This window comes from Myotis lucifugus, unplaced genomic scaffold (genome assembly GCF_000147115.1).
Source record: "Myotis lucifugus unplaced genomic scaffold, Myoluc2.0 scaffold_3, whole genome shotgun sequence".
In the NCBI taxonomy this organism is placed as follows: domain Eukaryota; kingdom Metazoa; phylum Chordata; class Mammalia; order Chiroptera; family Vespertilionidae; genus Myotis; species Myotis lucifugus.
Genome location: NW_005871051.1, coordinates 23,897,240 through 23,921,673, shown reverse-complemented (window position 1 = coordinate 23,921,673; position 24,434 = coordinate 23,897,240). Strand labels below are relative to the sequence as shown.

The 24,434-nt window shown below is 45.3% G+C and overlaps 1 protein-coding gene across 4 annotated transcripts in view; it reads left to right on the top strand.

Annotated features, from left to right (window-relative positions):
* Position 1: 1 nt before the first annotated feature.
* Positions 2 to 24,434, top strand: part of IRS1 (insulin receptor substrate 1) — a 60,509-nt gene continuing 36,076 nt past the window's right edge. For 3 of the 4 annotated variants that reach the window (XM_023761875.1, XM_023761881.1, XM_023761885.1), the window contains exon 1: positions 427 to 4,663. In XM_023761875.1, coding sequence (XP_023617643.1) covers positions 947 to 4,642 — 3,696 coding nt within the window. In that variant the 5' untranslated portion in view covers positions 427 to 946 and the 3' untranslated portion in view covers positions 4,643 to 4,663. Of the gene's footprint in view, positions 4,664 to 24,434 lie in introns of all 4 variants that reach the window. The other variant, XM_006082586.2, reaches the window with a different exon arrangement.

Genomic DNA, 24,434 nt, shown 5'->3' with positions numbered 1-24,434 from the left:
TCAGACGCCCCCGCTTGTTTTGGTTGGGGCTCTCGGCACTCTCCGAGGAGGAGGAGGAGGAGGGAGGAGGGGGAGAAGTAGCTGCAGAGGCAGCGCCTCCCGGGAAGAGGCGTCTTCCCCGACTCCTTCCCAAACCTCCTCCCTCGCCTCCCGCCCTTGTCCCCTCCTCTCCTCCCCTGCCGACTGGAGCGAGGGGCAGGGGTGTGCCTGTCCCTCCGGCGCGTCCCCAGCTCTCCCGGTTGCCTAGTAGCGTTTCGCGTGGAAAAGCCACTTTCTCCGCCTGCCGAGATGGGCCCGAATGGGGGCTGCAGAGGACGCGACTGCGGGTGGCGGCAGCAGCAGCAACAGCCGCAGCGCCGCGGTCTCTGCGATTGAGCTGGTATTTGGGCGGCTGGTGGCGGCGGGGACTGTTGGGGGGTGGGAGGAGGCGGAGGAGGAGGAGGGAGAACCCCGTGCAACGTTGAGACTTGGCAGCTCGCCTCCCCCTGCCCAAGGATATTTAATTTGCCTCGGGAATCGCTACTTCCAGAGGGGAACTCGGGAGGGAAGGCGCGCGCGCCTGGAGGGGCAACCTGGGGACCCCTGGCCGCTGTCGCCTGCCTGCTCGGGACTCCGGCTCGGGCGGGGAGAGATGCATCTACACTCCTTCCCAGAGACTTGGCTCTGTGAGGATCCGGGCTGCACACCCGCCGGACGCACTGCCTCTCCCCCGGGTGTTTGCATGAAACGCCCGTAAACTCTGGCCGGGGCTCTCTCCTCGTCGTAGCCGCAGCGTCCTGCTTGGGCTGCCCCTTCCCAGCGCGGGGGGGCGGCGTGGATTTCGGAGTCGGGGTTTTGGCCGCCTCCAGCCCTGTTTGCATGCGCGGGGCCTCGGCGAGGAGCCTCCGCCCCCCACCGGGTGGTTTTTCGGCGCCTCCCTCTGCTCGGCGGAGGTGGTGGCGGCAGCATGGCGAGCCCTACGGAGACCGAGGGCTTCTCGGACGTGCGCAAGGTGGGCTACCTGCGCAAACCCAAGAGCATGCACAAGCGCTTCTTCGTGCTGCGGGCGGCCAGCGAGGCGGGGGGCCCGGCGCGCCTGGAGTACTATGAGAACGAGAAGAAGTGGCGGCACAAGTCGAGCGCCCCCAAACGCTCGATCCCCCTCGAGAGCTGTTTCAACATCAACAAGCGGGCTGACTCCAAGAATAAGCACCTGGTGGCCCTCTACACCCGGGACGAGCACTTTGCGATCGCAGCGGACAGCGAGGCCGAGCAGGACAGCTGGTACCAGGCCCTCCTGCAGCTGCATAACCGCGCCAAGAGCCACCACGACGGGGCTTCGGCCCCCGGGACAGGAGGCGGCGGGGGCAGCTGCAGCGGCAGCTCTGGCGTTGGCGAGGCCGGGGAGGACCTGAGCTTCGGGGACAGCAACCCAGGGCCCGCCTTCAAAGAGGTCTGGCAGGTGGTCTTGAAACCCAAGGGCCTGGGTCAGACAAAGAACCTGATTGGTATCTACCGCCTCTGCCTGACCAGCAAGACCATCAGCTTCGTGAAGCTGAACACAGAGGCGGCCGCAGTGGTGCTGCAGCTGATGAACATCCGGCGCTGTGGTCACTCGGAGAACTTCTTCTTCATCGAAGTGGGCCGTTCCGCAGTGACCGGCCCCGGGGAGTTCTGGATGCAGGTGGAGGACTCGGTGGTGGCCCAGAGCATGCACGAGACCATCCTGGAGGCCATGCGGGCGATGAGCGATGAATTCCGGCCTCGCAGCAAGAGCCAGTCTTCCTCCAACTGCTCCAACCCCATCAGTGTCCCGCTGCGCAGGCACCACCTCAACAACCCTCCACCCAGCCAGGTGGGGCTGACCCGCCGCTCACGCACCGAGAGCATCACGGCCACCTCTCCAGCCAGCCTGGTGGGCGGCAAGCAGGGCTCCTTCCGTGTCCGCGCCTCCAGCGACGGAGAAGGCACCATGTCCCGCCCGGCCTCGGTGGACGGCAGCCCTGTGAGTCCTAGCACCAACAGGACCCACGCCCACAGGCATCGGGGCTGCTCGCGGCTGCACCCCCCACTCAACCACAGCCGATCCATACCCATGCCTTCTTCTCGCTGCTCGCCTTCTGCCACCAGCCCTGTCAGTCTGTCGTCCAGCAGCACCAGTGGCCATGGCTCCACCTCTGACTGTCTTTTCCCGCGGAGATCTAGTGCTTCTGTGTCTGGCTCCCCTAGTGATGGCGGTTTCATCTCTTCCGATGAGTATGGCTCCAGTCCCTGCGATTTCCGAAGTTCCTTCCGCAGTGTCACCCCAGATTCTCTGGGCCACACCCCACCGGCCCGCGGGGAGGAGGAGCTGAGCAACTACATCTGCATGGGAGGCAAGGGCGCCTCCACTCTCGCCGCCCCCAATGGTCACTACATTTTGCCTCGGAGTGGCAATGGTCACCGCTACCTCCCAGCCACGGGCTTGGGCACGAACTCGGCCCTGGCTGGGGATGAAGCAGCCAGCGCTGCAGATCTGGATAATCGGTTTCGCAAGCGGACTCACTCAGCTGGCACCTCCCCCACCATTTCCCACCAGAAGACCCCATCGCAGTCCTCCGTGGCTTCCATTGAGGAATATACAGAGATGATGCCTGCCTGCCCACCAGGAGGTGGCAGTGGAGGCCGACTGCCCGGCTACAGGCACTCCGCCTTCCTGCCCACCCAGTCCTACCCTGAGGAGGGTCTGGAAATGCACCCCCTGGAGCGCCGCGGAGGCCACAGCCGCCCAGACACCTCCACCCTCCACACGGATGATGGCTACATGCCCATGACCCCAGGAGTGGCCCCAGTGCCCGGCAGCCGGAAAGGCAGTGGGGACTACATGCCTATGAGCCCCAAGAGTGTGTCTTCCCCGCAGCAGATCATCAACCCCCTCAGACGCCATCCCCAGAGAGTGGACCCCAATGGCTACATGATGATGTCCCCAAGTGGCAGCAGCTCCCCAGATACTGGGGGTGGGCCCAGCAGCAGCAACAGTGCTGCCCCTTCTAGGAGTAGCTATGGGAAGCTGTGGACAAATGGGGTTGGGGGCCACCACGCCCACCCCCTGCCACCCTCCAAACTACCCTCGGAGAGCAGTGGTGGGAAGCTCTTGCCTTGTACAGGTGACTACATGAACATGTCACCGGTGGGGGACTCCAACACCAGCAGCCCCTCTGACTGCTACTGCGGCCCTGAGGACCCCCAGCACAAGTCAGTTCTCTCCTACTGCTCATTGCCAAGGTCCTTTAAGCACACCCAGCGCCCGGGGGACCTGGAGGAGACCGCCCGGCACCAGCACCTCCGCCTTTCCTCCAGCTCCGGTCGCCTTCTCTATGCTGCAGCAGCCGAAGATTCCTCCTCCTCCACCAGCAACGACAGCCTGGGTGGGGGATACTGTGGGGTGAGGCCCGAGCCCAGCCTCCCGCAACATCTCCACCATCAGGTCCTGCAGTCCCATCTGCCTCGAAAGGTGGACTCAGCTGCGCAGACCAACAGCCGCCTGGCTCGGCCCACGAGGCTTTCCCTGGGGGACCCCAAGGCCAGCACCTTACCTCGGGCTCGAGAGCAGCAGCAGCCGGCCCTACTGCTTCCTCCAGAGCCCAAGAGCCCAGGGGAATATGTGAATATCGAATTTGGGAGTGATCAGCCTGGCTACTTATCTGGTCCCGTGGCATCCCACAGCTCGCCTTCTGTCAGGTGTCCATCCCAGCTCCAGCCAGCTCCCAGGGAGGAAGAGTCTGGCACTGAAGAGTACATGAACATGGACCTGGGGCCTGGCCGGAGGGCTACCTGGCAGGAGAGCCCTGTGGTCCAGCTGAGCAGAGTGGGTCCTGCACCTCCAGGGACTGCCAGCACATGCAGGCCTACCCGGGCAGTGCCTAGCACTAGCACTCGGGGTGACTACATGACCATGCAGATGGGTTGTCCCCATCAGAGCTACGTGGACACCTCTCCAGTTGCCCCTGTCAGCTATGCTGATATTCGGACAGGCATTGTGGAGGAGGCGAGCCTTCCCGGGGCTATAGCGGCTGCTCCCTCCTCATCCTCAACAGCCTCTGCTTCCCCCACTGCGCCTCAAGGAGCAGGGGAGCTGGTGGCCCCGCAGGGGTCCGGGGGCACGAGTGCCTTCACCCGGGTGAACCTCAGTCCCAGTGGCAACCAGAGTGCCAAAGTGATCCGTGCAGACCCGCAAGGGTGCCGGAGGCGGCATAGCTCCGAGACCTTCTCCTCCATGCCTAGTACCCCCCGGGCCGGCAACATGGTGCCCTCAGGGGGGGCTGCAGTAGGGGGCAGCAGTGGAGGCAGCAGCAGCATTGAGGATGTGAAACGTCACAGCTCTGCTTCATTTGAGAACGTGTGGCTGAGGCCTGGGGAGCTCGGGGGAGCACCCAAAGAGCAGGCTCAAGTGTGTGGGGCTGCAGGGGGTTTGGAGAATGGTCTGAACTACATAGACCTGGATTTGGTCAAGGACTTTAAACAGCACCCCCAGGAGCACCCCCGTCAAGTGCAGCATCCCCAGCCCCCAACCCTTCGTCATCCTCCGGGCAGCAGTGAGAGCAGCTCTACCAGCCGCTCCAGGGAGGATGTAAGCGCCTATGCCAGCATCAGTTTTCAGAAGCAGCCAGAGGACCTCCAGTAGCTCAACTGAACATCACAGCAGGTGCGTTTCACGGTGACAAAGTCAGAGACAAATTTACTTTAACCTTGTGCTTGAATTCTGTTTCTTTTTGCTTCTGCCCCTTCTCTCTCTTTCATGTTTCTTCCTTAAGGAGTGCACTCAGGAGGGGGGTGGGAGAGGTGAGGGCACATAAGATGCTCACCCCACAGTGACACCTGGCTGATAGTCTCTAGTCAGTCATATAAACCTGTAGGAGCAGCCACACAGGAGGGCTGTTTCATTGGAGGTTCCTGACTGTAGTATTTCTAAGACATGTATTCTATAATGGCAGTTCTGAGGTTTGTGAAGTTCATATATAAGAACTTTTATCTCTTCATAGAAGTTGACTTTTGACTGTATATTTTGACTGGAACAGACAATTCTTCTACAAAAATATTTGTTAGAACAGGGCTAAACCTTCATTTGAAATCATTTCTCAGAGCTCTTCGTTTGATCTTGATAAGTTGTTCTGTATACTTTAGTTCTGTGATTACACAATACCAAGGTAACAAAAATAGCAGTAGGAAACATCAGTTTTTATTCACGCTCTCCTAAAATGATTCAGGAGTAAGAGATTGTTTAGGCTTACATATTTAGAAAGAAATACCTCTCTACCTGTGACCCTTTAGAAAGTAATTATGGGTGATGCTTTCTTTTGGTTCCTGAACCAGGACTTATGAAATATTCACACACGGACCCACCACCTCACAGGCATGGCTGCTTTTGTACAGGGTATACAGTGAAGTCTGCAGACGTCTGGGACCCATTATTAGTTAAGAGTTATGGTAATTCAACCCAGTGTGTCTGCCTCACAGTTGTTTATTCTTGCAAAGGCCTGCACAGAGACATCACACAGATCATTTGGGGGCTCCTGTGCATCGTCTGTAAAATTACTTAACATTTTTATGTTGAAAGAAGGCGTATTAAGTCAGGGAAATGGAGGGGTTTATCCTGTACTCTTCATTTTTTGGCTATTTATTGTTTGCCTTTAAGTTCCAGAGTAGATAACCTCATGAAAAGTTGAAAGGTGGCTTTAGGTCTTCTGTGGGTAAAGCTGTATTGAAAATGAAAAGCATTTGTAATAGGAAATTAGCTCGCCCTTCCTTCTGTTGAGCCTATTTTCTGGTGGTCATCATTGTGGGAAGAAGAGAGGAGTATAGTTCACAAATAATGTGATGAGTTGGCAAATGCAGAAGTTTCCAGCATTTGGAAGCACTTTATCCTGACAAAGAGTTTATCTTGTGATAGTCTTTTTATATATGCCTCACAGAATGAGCTTTTAGAGTATTATTCTTAATATGTGTCCATTCATAAGAAATTAATTTGTGCATTGGGTTCCTATTGATAGGTATTTGTTTATGTGGTCACAGCTCCTTGGTTCTAATAGTTTCCAGTAGTTGAGCCATATTATTTTCTGTTTTGTAGAACAAGGTGTAACTATACGAACAAATTCAGATTTTTGGTGATAGGATATAATATAAAAAGCAGCTGTTTGATCAAGCTTCAGTATTTCTTTTCATGAGTCACTAGAAGAGACTTAATTTTGTTTATCAACATGAGCAATAAAAATCTTTGAAGGTGTTTTGGGGAATGTGAATCCTTCTAACACTTTAATCATTTGTGGTGCAAAGTCTTTCATTTATAAAGTAATGACCGTTTGAAGGAAAAATCCCCAGCAGAACTTAAATTTTTGTTGTAAAGGAGATGAAAGAAGAGGCTGAGAAACAAATTTTCCTCACCTTTTTCTTAATTTGAACAGTTTTCTTTTTATAGAGTAAAATAAATAATATTTGCTCTGAAGGAAATTTATGATCAAATTGAGTTTTCATTTTTAAAAAGGGCTTAAAATCCTCCATTATGTGGAAGATACATCAAAAACCAACCAACCAAAACAAAATAACCTTCTATTCGTAGTTTTCTTAGGGAAAATATAACATTCTGAAATAATCATAGAATCATTTCCCTAATAATCCTGGAATAGCAGTAGACCATGCTTTAACAGACCATGCCAGACAATTCTACAATGTTTATTTGTAAGATGTAAATGGAGAGAGATGAGGGGTGTGTGTGTGTGTGTGTGTGTGTGTGTGTGTGTACCAAATGCTACTTGGCTCATGTACACCCTGAATTGTGCTCGCTTGCCTTTGCCCTGTTGAGCTTAAAGATGTGATTTGATAGTCATTTACATACTGAAACAAAAAGAAATCAAACCTGCCCTTGGCAAACAACTTTTCCTAGAAATACGTTACTTTGTGAAAACATTGTCTTTGTAACTTCCTGAGCAACTACCGTCTTTGCCTCTCGCTCCCATTTCTCAGGTAAAACCTGAAACATGAAAGGGAATGAGGTGCTATGGGGAGTGTGCTCATGTCTCCTAACCCCTCATCTTAAACATCTGCGCTTGTCTAATGATTTTTGCTGTCTATGAAAGGAGAACATTTGTGAGGCATTTAGCTCAGGTGCCCTTTGCTTCACCTCCTGTGCAGCCAGCCACCTTTCCTGTTTCTTCTTTCTGGTAGGCCTGTGTCTCTCTAACTTGGTTCTGACCTGATAGCCCCTCTTCCATTCCCTTTGTTTCCCACCTATGTTCCTGGCATTGCCTCCCCCGCCCCCCCTTTTTTTATCCATTCTAGAATTCCACAGTAGGTTCCTTTTTTTTTTTTTTGGTCAAGTATTCTGTACACCCATCTCCCTCCTTACAGTTCCCCTCGCTGTGTGGCCTTTTTGTCTGGCTCAAACCCTGTAGGCTCTGGCACTTTCCCTTTTCCAGGGTCACCTCCGCTTCCTGCATTCCTCCCTATTTATTTGGCACTTGGCTCCCTCTCTCTCCTAGCCCCCTTTTGCCCAGACTTGAGGATTTGGCCTCAGCCGCCCTCTGAAGTCTGCCACCCCGCCCATCCCCAGTGGCCCGAGGGCACCGATGTGGCCTGGGCCCCTTCCGCAGCCCCAGTGGTGGGCGAGCCCATGCCCTTGAGGCCTCGGGGAGCACAGACTGGCTCTGAGGGGGCGGGGCAGACGGGAGTTGATTGATCTCCCGCCAGAGCCAATCAGCGGGAGGATCAGCCTAGTTGTGCGGGTGGGAGGTGGGGCCAGGGATGGCCGGGGTCCCACAGTGACCCGGGGGCCTGGGGCCCAGGGCGGCCTTTTCCCACCCCTCTCTCTCCACCCCTCCCCTCTAGAGCGGGCAGAACTGAGCCAAACGCGCGGCCCTCCCTCCCCCTTCCAGAGGATGCGCGCATTCAGACTGGAATCCTAAGAATGAGAAATTCCAAGCAGCCCACTTGACCGAGACACACACTTCCTCTTATTTTTAATTGAGAAAAATCCGGGCTCTGGCCATGTGACGTGCCCCATTTTGTTTCCCTCCTCTGGATACTACAGTTTACTAAGACGCCGCCGTGTTCCTTCATCTTCCTGTTAAAATCTGGGAGCTGGAGGGAGCTACAGCACATGGTTGTGGGATTGATGGGGTTGGCTCCAGTCTCTCACATTTGCATCCCTAACTAATGGGAGGGAAGAGAAAAAAGGACAGAGAAGGGTTAGGGACCACGGGGAAAAAATACTTTGTCTAGAAATTGTATTAGGGTCAACATCATATTGAGTGCCCACAGTTTGCAAAGCATGGACAAAAGCTGACCCTTCTAGGCCAAAGGAGCTCACAGTGAAATGAAAATGTCTGATAGGAGCTTGCAAATCTTGAGCATTTAGAGATCCATTGCAAGGGCTCCGATCAGATTCCTTTCTGAGGTTGAAGGAAATTCTGCTTAAGCTCTCAAAAGCAGATTTTATTTTTGACCACTGACCACCCACGTGAAAGCTCCTGGGGGCAGCCTGGGCGACCTGGTGTTTGAAACCTGCTAGATTTGTGTTGTGCTCCCTCAAATAATCAAAATGATGTAAGACATGTTACTAGATGGGGCGGAAACTTTGATGAAATTTGTCCTTCCTAAAATAAAGAAGGAAAATGAGAAAGGGAAATACTATGGAAGTATTTTTTCCTCCCCCTCACCTCAGCCCTCTCAAATATGCATTTCTTACCAGCCAAAGTCCCTGAATCATAACCAAAGGCCACAGTTTTCCTTAGGTGATGATAAAAACATCCCAAGTGAACTTGTGAGAAAGAAGGACTGCCCTGGTGTAAGTGCTATGCCCTGATACTGCTGAGCTGTGGAAAAGACTTTCTCTGTTGTTCCAGAAAACTTTGGACATCTAACAATCTTCTTTATTTCTGCCATTGTTTAGATGGCTTTATAGTAAAAAAAAAAATAAATCCATAAAAATTTCCATATATAATTTATCTGATTGCACCCCCCCCTCTCCCCCCAATAAATACTGTCTCCAGTATTGCCATACAGTAAGGGACTTAGAATTCAAAAGTGTATGTGTCTCCCCCCCCCTTTTTTTTCCTTTTTTGGTTTATCAAGATTCCTGGAAATGACTTTATGCTATCTTGACTGATGCAATGGAAAAGCAGCTCCTTGGAGCCAGAGACCTTGCTTTGTAACAGCCAGTGCCCTTCACTAGCTGAGTGACCTTGGACAAGTCACTTAAGTTCTCTGGACCTATTTCTTCATGGGTAACTTGAGAATTTTGTTCTAAATTATTCTAACCTCCTTTTGCAGCTCTAAACATAGGACTGTTTTGTCGAAAACGACTGATAGTATTTAATGGGTCAGTTGTCATGAGGATTCTTTTTGAGGAAGCTGCTGATGGGGTCACAGTGAAGTGCATTAGAATATTCTGTGTTTTGTACTGTCCCGCAGACACTCTTTATGGTTTGATTAAGGACTGATTTTAACTTTTCTTGTTTGGAGGGAGCATATGCAGGTTTTAACACACTTTAAGACAGACCCTCCTGACTGAACCAGTCTAAATTTTTAGAACTTAATCTAGATTGGATTAGGCTCCTCCTCCCCCCACCCCCTTTCCTTTTTAAATTGGAATGTGTGAGGGAATTCAAGTCACCTGCTGGTCCTGCATTCTAAGGTCAACTATTGGAAGCATCCCTCCCCAACCCACAGGTCAAGCTTTAACCAATCCATTTCTATGACATTATTCTGCTTATTCTGTTGGAAATCGCTTCTTGAACTGGTGGTCTGTTTATGGATAATGTTTTTTATTTGTACCATCAGCATCCTACAGTGAGGTGTCCACTTGAGTGAATGGGAAAGAAATCTGAGAGGTCAATTGAGGACTATAGGAAATATTCCATAATTTTCTGTTTAGTTTTCATCTTCTCTGTTAGATGTGTGAAAAAGCTCAACATTTTTCCTGCCGGCAAAATGATTGTCATCCAGCTTTTTTGTGCTTTGGATTTTCGATTAGTTGAGCTATACACGGCTTTGCTGACCCAGTGTTATCTTGGCTGTTGAGTTGGCAGTGTATTCAGAAGTTCCGATCCTTTGGGCATCTCCATGTGGATTTCATAAATTATTAGAATAGTTTGTTGACTTTTTAATTCAGAACATCATTGACTTATCTTTTCCTCCTGCTATAATCAGACTAGAGGCCCGATGCACAAAAATTTGTGCACTCGGAGTGGGGGGGTCCCTCAGCCCGGCCTGTGCCCCCTCGCAGTCTGGGACCCCTCGGGGGGATGACCACCTGCTGGCTTAGGCCTGCTCCCCGGGGGATTGGGCCTAAGCTGGCAATCAGACATCCCTCTGGCAGCCCGGCAGCCCTTGGGGGATGTCTACTTGCCAGCGGGGAGCTGACCTAAGCTGCAGTCGGACATCCTTAGCGCTGCTGAGGAGGCAGGAGAGGCTCCCACCACCACCGCTGTACTGGCAGCCATCAGCCTGGCTTGGGGCTGAGCAGAGCTCCCCCATGTGGGAGCGCACTGACCACCAGAGGGCAGCTCCTGCATTGAGCGTCTGCCCCCTGGTGGTCAGTGTGTGTAATAGTGACCAGTCATTCCCAGTCTTCCTGCTGTTAGGGTCAGTTTGCATATTACCCTTTTACTATATAGGATAGAGGCCTGGTGCATGGGTGGGGCCGGCTGGTTTGCCCTGAAGGGTGTCCCGGATCAGGATGGGGGTCCCGCTGGGGTGCCTGGCCAGCCTGGGTGAGGGGCAGATGGCTGTTTGCAGCTGGTCACACCCCCTTCAGGGTGGGGGTCCCCACTGGGGTGCCTGGCCAGTCTGGGTGAGGGAATGAGGGTCGTTTTCAGGCTGTCCGGCGACTGAAGCTTCCAGCCTCTCCTTTTTTTCTTTTCTTTTTTTATTCTGGGATTTATTTACCTTCTATAATTGAAACTTTGTTGCCATTACTGGAGCTGAGAGCCGGGCTCCTGCGCACTCTAGCTCTGTAGCCACGGCCAGCTGAAAGCAGGTATCTGGGGTTTGTTTAGCTTCTATAATTGAAACTTTGTTGCTTTCGGAGCTCAGAGCAGGGCCGTGGCAGGCGGGGAACCTTGGCTTCCTCCATCACTGGAGCAAGCAAGCCTCCTGCTCACTTCAGCTGTGTCTTGGTTGGGTTAATTTGCATATCTTGCTGATTAGCCAATGGGAGGTGAAGGTACGGTCAATTACCATGTTTGTCTATTATTAGATAGGATATATTTCTTAGCTGTATAGGATATAAATGGTTCTTTTTATTTGGTGGGTTGGTAATTTAGGATAATGGAACATTTCACAATGTTAAGGTTTTGTTTTGCTTTGTTTTAAAGGAAGCCATTTCCTCAATTATTTCCTCATGTTGCAGAGTTACTAGAAATTGTATTCAGGGAAAATAGCTTCTTGTGAATTCAGTTTGAAGTCAGTTTCACACTAAAGATTCCGTAACTTGTTTTTATTAATACATTTTTGTTTAATAGATACTCTCTCTACCACATTTATAATTGTGTAATTATTTTATTTCATTACCTTATGAGTCCATAACTATGTGGCAAACTTCATACTCTCTTTTTAATGTTATTGCAATATGTTCAGAAGTTTTAATCACACTGAATGTTAAATTAACAGAATTATATTTTAATATTAGTATGGCATAATAGCATACAAATTTCATACTAATTTCAAACTAATATGAAAGAAATAGTTACAAAAAGGTACTGTAAAGCTTTCTAAAATATCATCAATTTACTTCTAGTCTTGTTTTACATTATGGAATGAATCTCTCCCATTCTTAATTCACAGAAAAGGGGGGACATGGATTAGATAAATGTACAAAGGGCAAAGGAAAATTTCCCATTTTACTAATATCTTGCTGCAGGCTCTGCTATAATCTGTTCAAATAAATTTGGTTGGATGTTATTTGTGCTTCTTCAATGAGTCGGTAATCTTTGAATAACAGAGCTTTTAAAAATAATGTGTTTGTGTTGCAAAGGCTGCTTTTCTTTTTCAACTCCTTTCTGCATTTTCATGAATGATGGCAGCAGAATTGGATGTGTGGGTCAGACTGTAACTCCAATCATCTCTATCTTCAAGCGGAGAGGAGATTTTGTGGCTTTTTGCCCCTCGAATGTTTTATTTAGTAAGCTGAGCTGCGTGCCTTGTTTTTTCCTTTTGTCATTCCATGTTTGCTTTCCCACTCTGTGTCACACTTTTCACCATCCCATCTACCCCTGACCTCACCCAGCTAGTGAGCAATAATTGGTTGGCCTGAAGAAGATACCAGAGAAACTCCAGTTGTAGTAAGGGAAAAAGACTGATAAACTTCCCCTCCTCCTTTTTTTTTCTGTTGACCAAAATATACTTTGATGTCAGTTTTCTGATCCTCCTTGACACATTTAGGTCATGTTGCTGAACAGTATCACTTAATCTTGAGAAGTTGATAGTTATATTTGTTGAAATGATCAAGGAGGCATTCTTTTCTTTTTCTTTTTGTCTTCAAATATATATTTTGTTGGGTGGCAAACAAACTATACTTTGTAAAGAAAGTCACGATTCTTTTAAGAAGGTTGTGATTTAAGTGAGCCAGGCAAAATTTTAAAAATATATAAAAACATAGCAGTTAATGGAAAGTGAAATATTCAGTAATTACTATGTCTTCAACCATTACTCACTTGATATTCTTTAATGATCACTTCCCTGTTCATTTAAAATTTGTTTGAAGGGCTCTGTGGGATATGATAAGTAATCACACTTACCCTTCAATGTCAGGGATTGTGGGAAAAATAAGAAGAGCTTGAGCATCTCCAGTGCAGGTTTAGAAGCCACCCACCTCCCAACCCCAACATAGATGATCTGACCTTGACCGCTAAACCACTGGTTCCCTCACCCCCCTTTCCTCAGTAAACATCATGGAGCACCTGTTGTGTTCCAAATGGCACATATTTTGTTGAAAGAGGATGGGGGTGGATATTTGGAGGGGAAAAAAAATAGGAGTGAGGAAGGTTCATCCAAGAGATTACCAAATTTCTTATGGCACAATTTATCTGGATTCAGATAAATCAAGATTCAGAGCATGCAATCCATGGAAGTCAGCATGTTTCATGCTCTGACAGGGCAAAAGTGCCTCTCCCCCACAGCATCATCCTAACCGTGCTGCTTGCCTCGCAGTGACACAAGTGCACTTACACAGTTTATAAGTCAGTTGAGACTCTCATTGGGAAGAGTGGTCTATTTTCAGATATTCAGCTTGTAAACACAATATTGGCAAGAAGCTGGAAAAAGATATCTTTTGGATCTTTTGTCCAAGGGAAGCAGCCAGGAGAGGGGTCCAGGTGTTAGATGAGCAGGAGTTCAGTGAGTATTTGTTAAGGGTTGATCAGGGTTAGGAAACATGGGGAGAGGGGGCCTGCAAAAGAAAGTGTCAAGTCTTTTCTTTTGGTTTTAGAAGCTCCATTCTTCAAGGAGTCCCCTACCCCCTCACCCCCCTGTTCAGTGGGTGGCTTTTCTTTTAGTGGTGAAAGGCTCTAACCCTCCGACCTCTGGTTCCTGTGCTTGCTTCTGGCTGGAAGTCGAAGCTCCTTTGAGAATATGTCATTGCTCTCTCTTAAGTGTGTGCACACACTCTCTTTCTCTCTGTTTTGATGATGTGAGTCATGTTTATTTTGAAGTTTGTACTAGTTCCATCCAGAAACATAAAAAGCATTTTGTTAAGAGCACCACGTTTTGGGATTGCTTGCTGGGCCAATCATACTAATTTTTTTCCTTAAATTTTTCTAGTATAGGCAATAGATGTGCATCCTATAAATTTCAAGTAATTTAAAACTTTTTTTTAAAATGTAGAGAGTGAAAAAGATGGTCCCCTCTCACTGTTGTCGCCCAGCTTCTCCTCTCATAGGCCACCATCAATGCTGGTTTTTTTGTTGTTGTTTTGTTTATCTTTCCAGAGATGAACTGCTTGTAATATTTGAAGCTTAATAATAAAAAGTTGATTAAATGCCCTTTGCTCAAAGTCCCAAGTTTCTGCACTAAAGGAACACAGCATACAGTATACCTCTTACAATAGACTCACTGCTTTTTCTGTTAAAGGGAAGAAGAAATGTACTCTTTACTTTCCATGCCTCTTTTGAGTTTTGTGTTTGTACAAACTGATTTTTTTCCCTTGTTCACTTCCATGGTAGTACTCAGGCTCACCTTTTCCCCCCTCCTCTCCCTTCCTCACTTAATGAATAACTAGTTCTTAATATAGTGTAGTAGGATTAAATATAAAGGTTAAGGATCCTTTTAAAGACTTTCTGAACACCAACTTCTCATGGTTTTGAGAGTTCAAAAGAATTAATGCTTTTTATTGGAGTGGCCTTTCACCATTTCCAACTTTGGGAGCAGTTTATTTTAACATAATATTACATAGAGTAATAAAATAAATTCCTTTACTCTAGTAATTTTCTCTCATTTTCTTCAAAGTTATTAATACTTTGGAGAAAATGAGTGGAATATAGAGAACCTATTACATCTCCTAAGGAAGATATATGTATTACTGAGAGCATTTCTCCTTTGAACCAAAGAGAAACTCTCTAACGTTTAAAAAAAATTACGACTGATGCCCTGATGTTCTTGCTAATTGTGGTCCAGGTAGAGTCTGAATAGAATGGGATTAGTTCTTGTTACAAAACAGAATATGATATTCAAGAATATGATAATAGATAACATTTAAATCAGGATGATCAGCATTTTATCACTTTTGATAACTTGTCCATAAGAATATGCTAAAAGTAAAAATATCAATTTTCTTCCAGATCATTTAGAGTAAGGAGGAATGAAATTCACTAACCTGAAGGAACTTTTTAAAAACCTGTTAAAAAGTTTAGTCTATGAACAGTGGTTCTCAACCTTCCTAATGCCGCGACCCTTTAATATAGTTCCTCATGTTGTGGTGACCCCCAATTTCATTGTTACAAATTGAACATAATTAAAGCATAGTGATTAATCACAAAAACAATATGTAATTATATATGTGTTTTCCGATGGTCTTAGGCGACCCCTGTGAAAGGGTCGTTCAAGCCCCCAAAGGGCTCGCGACCCACAGGTTGAGAACCGCTGGTCTATGAAGCTATGTAGTTTTTTAGGTGTGTGCATTGTTTAGCTTTGAAGTGTGACAAACCATCCCAAAACGGATTGCCTCACCGGGGTGGGAGAGAGAGAGAGAGAGAAACATGGATCGGTTGCTTCCCATATACGTCCTGACCTAGAATCGAACCTGCAACCTTTTGGTGCATGGGCCCATGCTCCAACCAACTGAGCCACACTGGCCAGAGCCTCTCAATACATCTTTCATTTGTATTTGATGAGTGAGGGCTGGAAGCTCACCTCTAGGGAAAATGTAAAAAATGATACTGAGGCTTCTGGTACCCATGGATGAAGTGCCATTGGTGGTTGGCAACACTACTTATGCTGTTTGTCCTAGACTAGAGGATTATACCCTCTAACACCCTCAGGTGCACCCTTAGGCTTAGAGATCAGTGAGTACTGGAGGGAACCCAGAGCCAGAGGACATTAGGCATCTTGTACCATCCTGTTCTGCCCCGTAACCAAGACTGCCCTTTCCCCAGGTTCATGAGCTGAGAACTCTCTCAGAGATCTAGACCCTTCCTGGGTGAGGTGGGAGCACTGGCCAGAAATGGAGTCACAGACTTTTTGGTGGTTTGAAAGAAGTTTTCCCACAGGAGCACAAATCCAGATCTTGGTGATGCAGGGTTGTTAATGATGGGAAAACAAATGTGAATGGTTGTGTGGATGCATCCCAGTCAAAGGCAAGGCCATACTTTTGTTAACTCCTTGGCGCAGATCTCCTACCTGGCAGTTGACAGTTTTCTTTTACCAGAATCTTGAATGCCTTAAACGTTCCTGAGGTTACAGGACAAAATCACACGGGCACAGAATAAAATATGTTGTGGTAGGGGCAGGGGAGGGAGACCCCTCGCATCTTTTGAGGGGTTGGTAGAGCGTGTATTTTTATCCTGATCTGGACAATTTCCCCCCAACTCCTCCCTCGCTTTCCCTCTCTGCCCTCCCTTCCCAATTCCAGTGCACACTTTGAACCACAGCTAAACAATAACTTCCTTTCAAAAGCTGATCCATTCCCTCTGGTTGGATTAAGGAATATAAATATTACATTTGTTTAAAGAATGGGTAATGACTTAATTTCTGAAAATATTTTACTTCCACTAGTTAGGTACCCTGGAAGTTATTGAGATTACAATGAAAACTTCCTCTTTTGCCTAACTTGACCACTTTACAGTGTGTGTGTGTGTGTGTGTGTGTGTGTTTGGAGGAGGTGGGACAGCAGAGGGTTAGGGGGTGGAAACTACAGTCCAATAAAAAAGGTTATATTCCTAACACTAGGTCTTTAAAAATATTTTGCAGCCTGAGCCGTTGGTCCCTCACAAGCCCCTACAAGGGACGACCTTCAGAAAGTGTGCAGGCTTATTGTTTCTCAGGTCTTTGAACTGGGTGAGGAATGTGGCTCAATAGGGAAAAATGAATGGCTGGTGCTTTTAGCCTCCAGCCTGAAACTCGCTGGAGGAATGTTATTGTGTCTTCAAAGCCTGCGTCCCACCAGGCTGTATTTGATGGGCTCTTGAAAAGCGCCTTAGCATTATCAAGTACACAACAAAAACCCTGCCACCCAATTCGATCTAATTCACTGGCTACTTTACACAGATTTTAAATTAATGTCCCTTCTCTAAGAATAGAGTCCCCATGCACCATTCCCTCCCACCCCAACTGAGATGATTCATTTTTTCTCACTAGATAGGAAACTCCAGGCTTTTTGGGGAGTAGAGTGGGGGGCAGGGTGTTGGGGAATATTATTTTTAAAAATAGTGGCAGGAGGTATTTAGGAAGGTAGAAGAGTTCAGAATGGATTCCCACTATAAGTTAGTAACATTGCATTTGCAGTGTAAAATCAATACTTTTAAATGATCAGAGGAAATAAAAGTATTTTGTTTATTGGGTACAGTGTACCTAGCGCCCTGCCTCTCTTCTTTCAGAGCGTTTACCCCTTCCTGAGAGATGATGGAGACCCCTGTTCTGGTTCCAGTTACTGGTTTATGGCTCTCTCTCCCACTGACAATTGTGAGCTATTTCAGAGTAGACCTACTATTTATTCATCAAGGCTCCAGTGTCTGATAAGGTGCTCCTAAAACGCGTGCCAAGTGGCGGACTTGTTTATCAATAGTTCAGGAGAAAGTCGTTGAATCAGGGGAGAGAATGGCTTTAGAAATATCCCAAACAAAAGCCATACTGTGGATATATATATATATATATATATATATATATATATATATATATATACCTCAAGCCATTTCGTTTGCCAAATATTTTAAAAATCAAATTCAAATGTAACGATATATTTAAAAATAATCAACCAAAATGACAGGAGTCCTTAATATGAGTGGCTAGGAAAACTTGGGTAAAATTAATTACAATTGCATCATCCCTATTTCTGAAATCCTTGGATGCTTCCTCTGTTCCCCAAACTGTTCTTTTAAAGATTGACAGAAACTTTGCTTTGTTTTGACAAGATTTATTTCTCTGCTTTCAACAGTAGTTCATCAACTTTCATTCTACTAATAAAGTTCTTCTGATGTTAATTGTAGCTTACTGATCTAGGTCATAGCATAGCATTTTTACTGAGGTTTAAAAATATCAAAAGCAATGAGAAAATTATTTGAAAAACAATTATTATATTATAGTTACCTCTATTTTTAAAAGGAGGTCAGTTATTAAGTATGTGATTCATAGAGTCCCCTTCTAATTTGTCCCTATGCTCTTTCCTTTTCTTCATCTTGGGTTTATTATTGCTAATTAATCCCTCTGTTAAAAGAGGGGTAAGGAATGAAAGTTAAACAAGACCATTTTGCTGGCATGGTGCTTGTTAGCTACTCTGCTAAAAAGGTACCTTGGCCTGGAAAATTGAACCTAATTACCAAGATATGAGATTTTCCCCTTTCATTTTGTTTCCACTACTAGATTGAGGCTGGGCTAGTTTGATGACCATCATAATAGAACTAGAGGCCTGGTGCACAAATTCATGCACAGGTGGGGTCCGGCCGGCCCACCCTGACTGGTCAGGCTGATCAGGCTGAGCCAGCCGGGGGGAGGGGCTGCAGGCAGTTGGCCGGCCGACCGAACTCCCAGTTGAACTCCTGGTCGAGGGGACAATTTACATATTAGCTTTTTATTATATAGGATGTGTACTCTAGTTTGTCAGCTACTATAGCAATCCGTTATAAACATTGCTTGAGCTTTCAAGTATTAAGCTAAAATGTGAATTCAAGCAATTTTACATAGAACAAAATGTATCATACTTCAATATAAAACCCTGCAACTCCTCAAGATCTGTAATATAAATGTATTCTGTTTTATTGTAAATAGGACTTCATTTTTCTTGGCCCTGCATAGTCATTTGACGCTCATGTTACTTTCCAACAGGTAGTGTCTGGTATTGAGCAAGGAAGCTGTTTCTCTCTCTGCCAGTGTGGTTGACTAGGTTCAAATGTGTAGTGCAATGATCCTGGCATTTGGTAGATACTATTTGTTGTAGATACTGAGTGAATGGATGTGAGACCATATGTTTGTAAACCACAGTATGGGAAATATGCCAGCGTCTCCTATATCTGTAGACCAGAATCATATTCTATTCAGGAGGACAGAGTTTTTCTTTTTCTTTTTTTTTTTTTAAACATGTTGAATTAGGCAATGCGTTTATTTATTTATTTATTTATTTAATATATATTTCTTTATTGATTTCAGAGAGGGAGAGATAGTGAGATAGAAACATCAATGATGAGAGAGAATCACTGATTGGCTGCCTCCTGCATGCCCCTTACTGGGGGGGATCGAGCCTGCAACCTAGGCATGTGCCCTTGTTGGGAATCGAACCTGGGACCCTTTAGTTCCCAGGCCAACCCTCTACCGACTGAGCCAAACTGGCTAGGGCAAGACAGAGTTTTTCTTAACTCCTTTACTACTACCTGGCACTTGCCTTAAAGTTTTCTGTCCATTCCATAATTAAGCTGTAGTAATTACTGAACCTGGACATTTGAAGAAATAATAACTGGTCATGAAGATAGCAGTGGGGAATTGCTGAAGAATCAAATGTTTGTAGACCAGACAGGAGAGAATGCTCTGGTTAAATTAATACAACAAGGAATTAGTAAGTTTCTACTGAGTGGCAGCATTTTCCTATGTTCTTGAATTACAAACTGTAGAGAAAAACAGATAAATATTTAGGCCTTTGCAGAGCTTTTTTTTTTAGGACAAGTTGAGTGAGTCAGCTTCCCCTAGGCCAGTGGTTCTCAACCTTCTGGCCCTTTAAATACAGTTCCTCATGTTGTGACCCAACCATAAAATTATTTTTGTTGCTACTTCATAACTGTAATGTTGCTACTGTTATGAATCATAATGTAAATATCTGATATGCAGGATGGTCTTAGGTGACCCCTGTGAAAGGGTCGTTTGACCGCCAAAGGGGTCGCGACCCACAGGTTGAGAACCGCTGCCCTAGGGGGACAAATGAGACCCTCTGAGAGAAGTAACTGGACTTCTGGCCCCTTTTATGGACTTGAGGGGTTGAGAACGTTGATTTGTACATGGAGTTTCACTAAAATCTCATGATGTCCTTTTGCCTGGATGTAAGTATATGGCTGACACTCCTTGTGGCACCTGAGGTTACCCTGTGATTCACAAATGAAGCAAAGTCAGATTTTTCTGACGTAGTAGGGCAGGATATGAAAGAGAAGAAAGGAAGAAAGTAAAAGTTGAAGTTGATGTGCGTCTGCTTGGGAGAGATTGTCTTACACATAAGGCAAGATCTGGCACAGGCGGCAACTAGGGGAAGGGTGTGAGAAGTGTGTGCCATCAACAGGGGGCCCTGGGGAAAGACTGGGACTGGCCAGTGTGGCCACCAATGTGTATTGGGTCGCGTGCATGTGTTGATGTCATGAACCAGAGCTTGTGGTGTAGGGTTGGCTGCTAGTACTTTTCATTGGGGATTCAGAGTTTCCTTTTTAAGACTATTATGCAAAACTGGTAATGTATGTATATACTAACCCTTCTTTTCTGAAATTATGTTTGAAAATCCTGTTGGAAAAATATTTAATATGTTTGCTTTTATCTACATTTATTCTTTGTATAAAATGTTTGGGAGGAAAAGACTAATATCTTGAAACTCTTTATTAAAAAAGCTGTTATTGTGATATTATTATGTATTTTACAAGCAAGGATCTTTGGGCATATTCCTGTTAGATCCACACATCACAGGAGGAAATCTCACAGTTTTGAGATAACCTTTTCGCATGGTGAACAGCTTTTGTGGTGAGGAAATTCCTTTATAGCTAACTTAAATCCACTATTTTCAAATGAGCACATTTTCTTCATTCTGAATTTGGCAGTGGTGACAAGATATGGCCCCTGTCTTTTTTTTTTTTAAATTGAGGGTATAAATTTCATTTTTATCAGAAGATTTAAGTTTATATAATACAAAAATCTACAGTAGGGTCCAGGAAGATTATAAAAACACATTAAAAATAAAACACAATGAATGCACTTAAGTGTGCAGAAGATAAACCAGAAAATCCTAACAACCTTGGTACTGTACCTAATTAGTTTGCTAAAGAGGGATTAAAACTGGAAATGAATTTAAACAGAAATTCTTAGAAGAAAATAGCCATAAACAAAGTGCTTCATAAGTGATTAGACAATGCTAATTAAACTGAATATGACTTTCTGGGTTTCTAATATAATATATATTCATTTGCTGAAATTTAATTATAGAGTCAATTTCCTCTGAAAGAAATTTTGCATCCAACTTTTTAATAAAAAAAAACAGTAATTCATCAAATACAATTTACAGTTTGGAGGTCTTTAAAGAGGCCAGGGGATTTACAGGTACGTATTTAAAAACCATTTAGAGAGCAGAATACATCAATCTATATATATAAAAGCCCAGTGACCATTATGGCTGAAAGACTGGAACAACCAGAATGACCGGTTGCTATGACATGCACTGACCACCAGAGGGCAGATGCTCAATGCAGGAGCTGCCCCCTGGTAGTCAGTGTGCTCCCACAGCAGGAGTGCCACTCAGCCAGAAGCCGGGCTCACAGCTGGCGAGCGCAGCAGCAGTAGCGGGAGCCTCTCCCGCCTCTGCGGCAGCGCTAAGGAGCGGCGAGCCAAGCTGTAAGGAGAGAGCAGGCAGATGGTAAGGTGCAAGCAGGCAGGCGGTTAGGAGCGAGGGGTCCCATATTGAGAGAGGGCACAGGCCGGGCTGAGGGACCCTTCCCGCCCCCCATGCACTAATTTCATGCATCGTGCCTCTAGTATTTAAATAATTACCTAAATCTGTCTTATCACTCATTTTTAATCCAGTAGCTTTTTAAAAAAAGTGTTTCCTTACTTTCTGACACTGCAGATGCCACAGGATCATCTTGTTTAATTCCTGCCCTCATCCTAGAATCACTGGTCCTCCAAGGAGCCCTGGTTCCTTTCGTTGGAAAATCACATTACAAACCCCAGAATATTGGCACTGGATGAGTTTGTTGTATGGGGGTGTCATTTCTTTTATGCCTTCTTGGCTTTCAGAGCAAGGAAATGCATGTGTTTATATTAATCCATATATATAAACATTTTGATAAATATTTCTATATGTAGCTGTTTGTATACCAAGCTAAGCATGAGTTCATACTGATGTCTCTTAGTACTAATCAATTTCCATATGGATCATGGTAGCCTCCTCTCCTGCTTATCTGTCACTTCCTACTCCAGCAGTGAGAAAACTGGCTGTCACCATCCTTCATCCATCTACTTGTTCCGTTCCACTACATGTATATACACAGCAGTGTCAGAATCATTAATTCATGCCACTATAGGAAACAACTTTATCAACCAAAGTACAGTGCTTAGATACAGTTTTAGTTTGTTTTGTTTTTGCCTGTAGTCTTATAGACTCACTCACTTCATTTCCAAAGTTACTCAGGTCATTTCCCCACCCCCTGCAATGAGATTTTTGTGTGCATGTGTAATACATTTAGATTCTTTTATATTCTTCTGCCACATTCTGAATTCACCCCGGTTAACTGATCTCTTAAGTAATTTTTTAAAATTTGCATATATTAAGGTTTACTCTTGATGCTATGAAGTTCTATGGGTCTTGACAAATGCTTAATATCATGTATTTATTAATACAGTGTCATGCAGAATAGTTTCACTGCCCTAAAAACCCCCTGTGCTTCCCTATTCAACCATCTTCTTCCTCTCCCCAATTTCTGGCAACCACTCATCTGCTTATCTTGGTAGTTTTGCCTCTTCCAGAATGTCATATAATTAATCGTATAATATGTACAATTATCTGATTGGCTTCTTTTACTTAGCAGATGCACTTAATATTCATCCATGTCTTTTTTGTGGCTTGATATTTCATTTCTCTTTATTACTGAATAATATTCCCTTGTATGGATATACCACTGTTTGGATATCCAGCCCATGGACCTTTTATGGGATACTTCCCCACGTCTTTGAAGACCTTTCTGAAGTCAGCTCTCAGTTTTCCCTTAATATTAACCATTTTCACATTTTTTCATCATTCTGATTTCTCAAACCTGCAATCAATTTTTTGGTTCTTTTCCAAAACCTGTAAAGAATTTCACATCTTTTTCCTGCCCAGAATTGGCCAACATTCTATAGTAGAGAGTTTTGGACCCATCCAGGGTACAGTTGGAGATTTGCTTCCTGATTCTCCATGTTCTCCCCATTTTAATCTGCTTTGTGTCTGTGTTTATTTGTTCAATGACAGCAGGATATTATAGATTTTTGTACCACCTTGGAGCCACTGTGATCATCAGAGCCTTCTTAAAATCTCTTCTTTGAAGGACCTAGCTATTTGGATTTTTGAACAGTTATTTGAAACCTTCTACTGGTAGTCTTAAAACAAACAAACAAAACTTTATAGGCCCTGGCCAAGTAGCTCAGTTGATTAGAGCATTGTCCCGAAACATCAAGCTTGCGGGTTTGATCCTCGGTTGGGGCAAGTACAAGAATCAACCAACGAATGCATAAATAAGTGGAACAAAGTGATGTTGTTGTTTTTTTTTCTTCTCTCCCTTCCTCTTTCTCTCTAAAATTAATTTAAAAAACTAAAATAAGTACTTTATAATTTGGACTCAGTATAGGTATTTATAAAAGCTTCATTTTTCCCCCCTTACATAATTGGTTCCCAGGTCTCAGGAAATCAAGTTAAGTTAATTTGAAGTTGGTCATCATCAATTCTGGGTGTCCACTGGGAACCTGGAACTGGCCATATACTTCTGCCTGGTCTGGGCATGGAATGGTTCCTGCAAGGCAGCCACGAGGTCCATCCCAGTCTGGATTCATAGTTTGGGGACAAACTTTTCTTGCTGGACTGCAAGGAGCTTGTTCCTGGCCTTATGAAGGGACCACTCTGTGGTGGGTGAATGGGAGCTAATCATCCTCGCGTGAAGAAATTCAACTACTTAGTAACTGGCTAAAGGGGCTTGACGATCATATTTATACAGTCTTTCAACACCCAACAAATTAGTTTTGAGCATTTACTACATACAGAGCGGAATCACCCTAAGGCTACTCTTCTGGGTTGGGTGCCTTTGACCAAGGTAAAACCTCTTATCCCTGAAGGTGCTGTGGGGCAGGTAATCAGAGCAGTGAGTGATAGGGGGCCACAAAGGCACAGATGCTTTGTTCAAATACCAGGACACAAAAGAAAAATAATAAAATACCAGGCCGTTTATGCTCTGTAGTCCCATTCCACATATTTCCTCCCCCCCAGCCCGCCCTTTTAAAAGCACAGGCATTGATTTTTTTTTCTCTCTCTCTCTCTCTGAAATTGTCTCAGCTTGTTGTGTAATTCTGGCAATAGAATTCCTGACATACTAGATCATAAAGATTAGAGCTAGGCGTCTTTTATACTTCTCTCTGTGTGTTTTCTCCATATATTTAACCTTGGGTTACATGTGTAATTTTTCAAACACATTCCCTTATAATCAGTTTTGTTGTCTGTACTTGTTGACAATGAAAGCATGTGGAAAAGTTGTTTAAAATATAAGACCCAGGGGTTTCTTTAAACATGCCCTTTTCACCAAAATGAATCTCTGAATAAAAGTTGTTTTTCTTTTTTCTTTTGTATCAATATATTTTTATTGATTTCAGAGAGAGGAAGGGAGAGGGAGAGAGAAACATCAATGATAAGAATCATTGATTGGCTGCCTGCTGCACGCCCCCTACTGGGGATTGAGCCTGAAACCCGGGCATGTGCCCTGACCAGGAGTCGAACTGTGACCTCTTGGTTCATAGGTTGACACTCAACTTCGAGCCACACTGGCTCGGAAAAGTTGTTTTTAAAACTGTGTAAA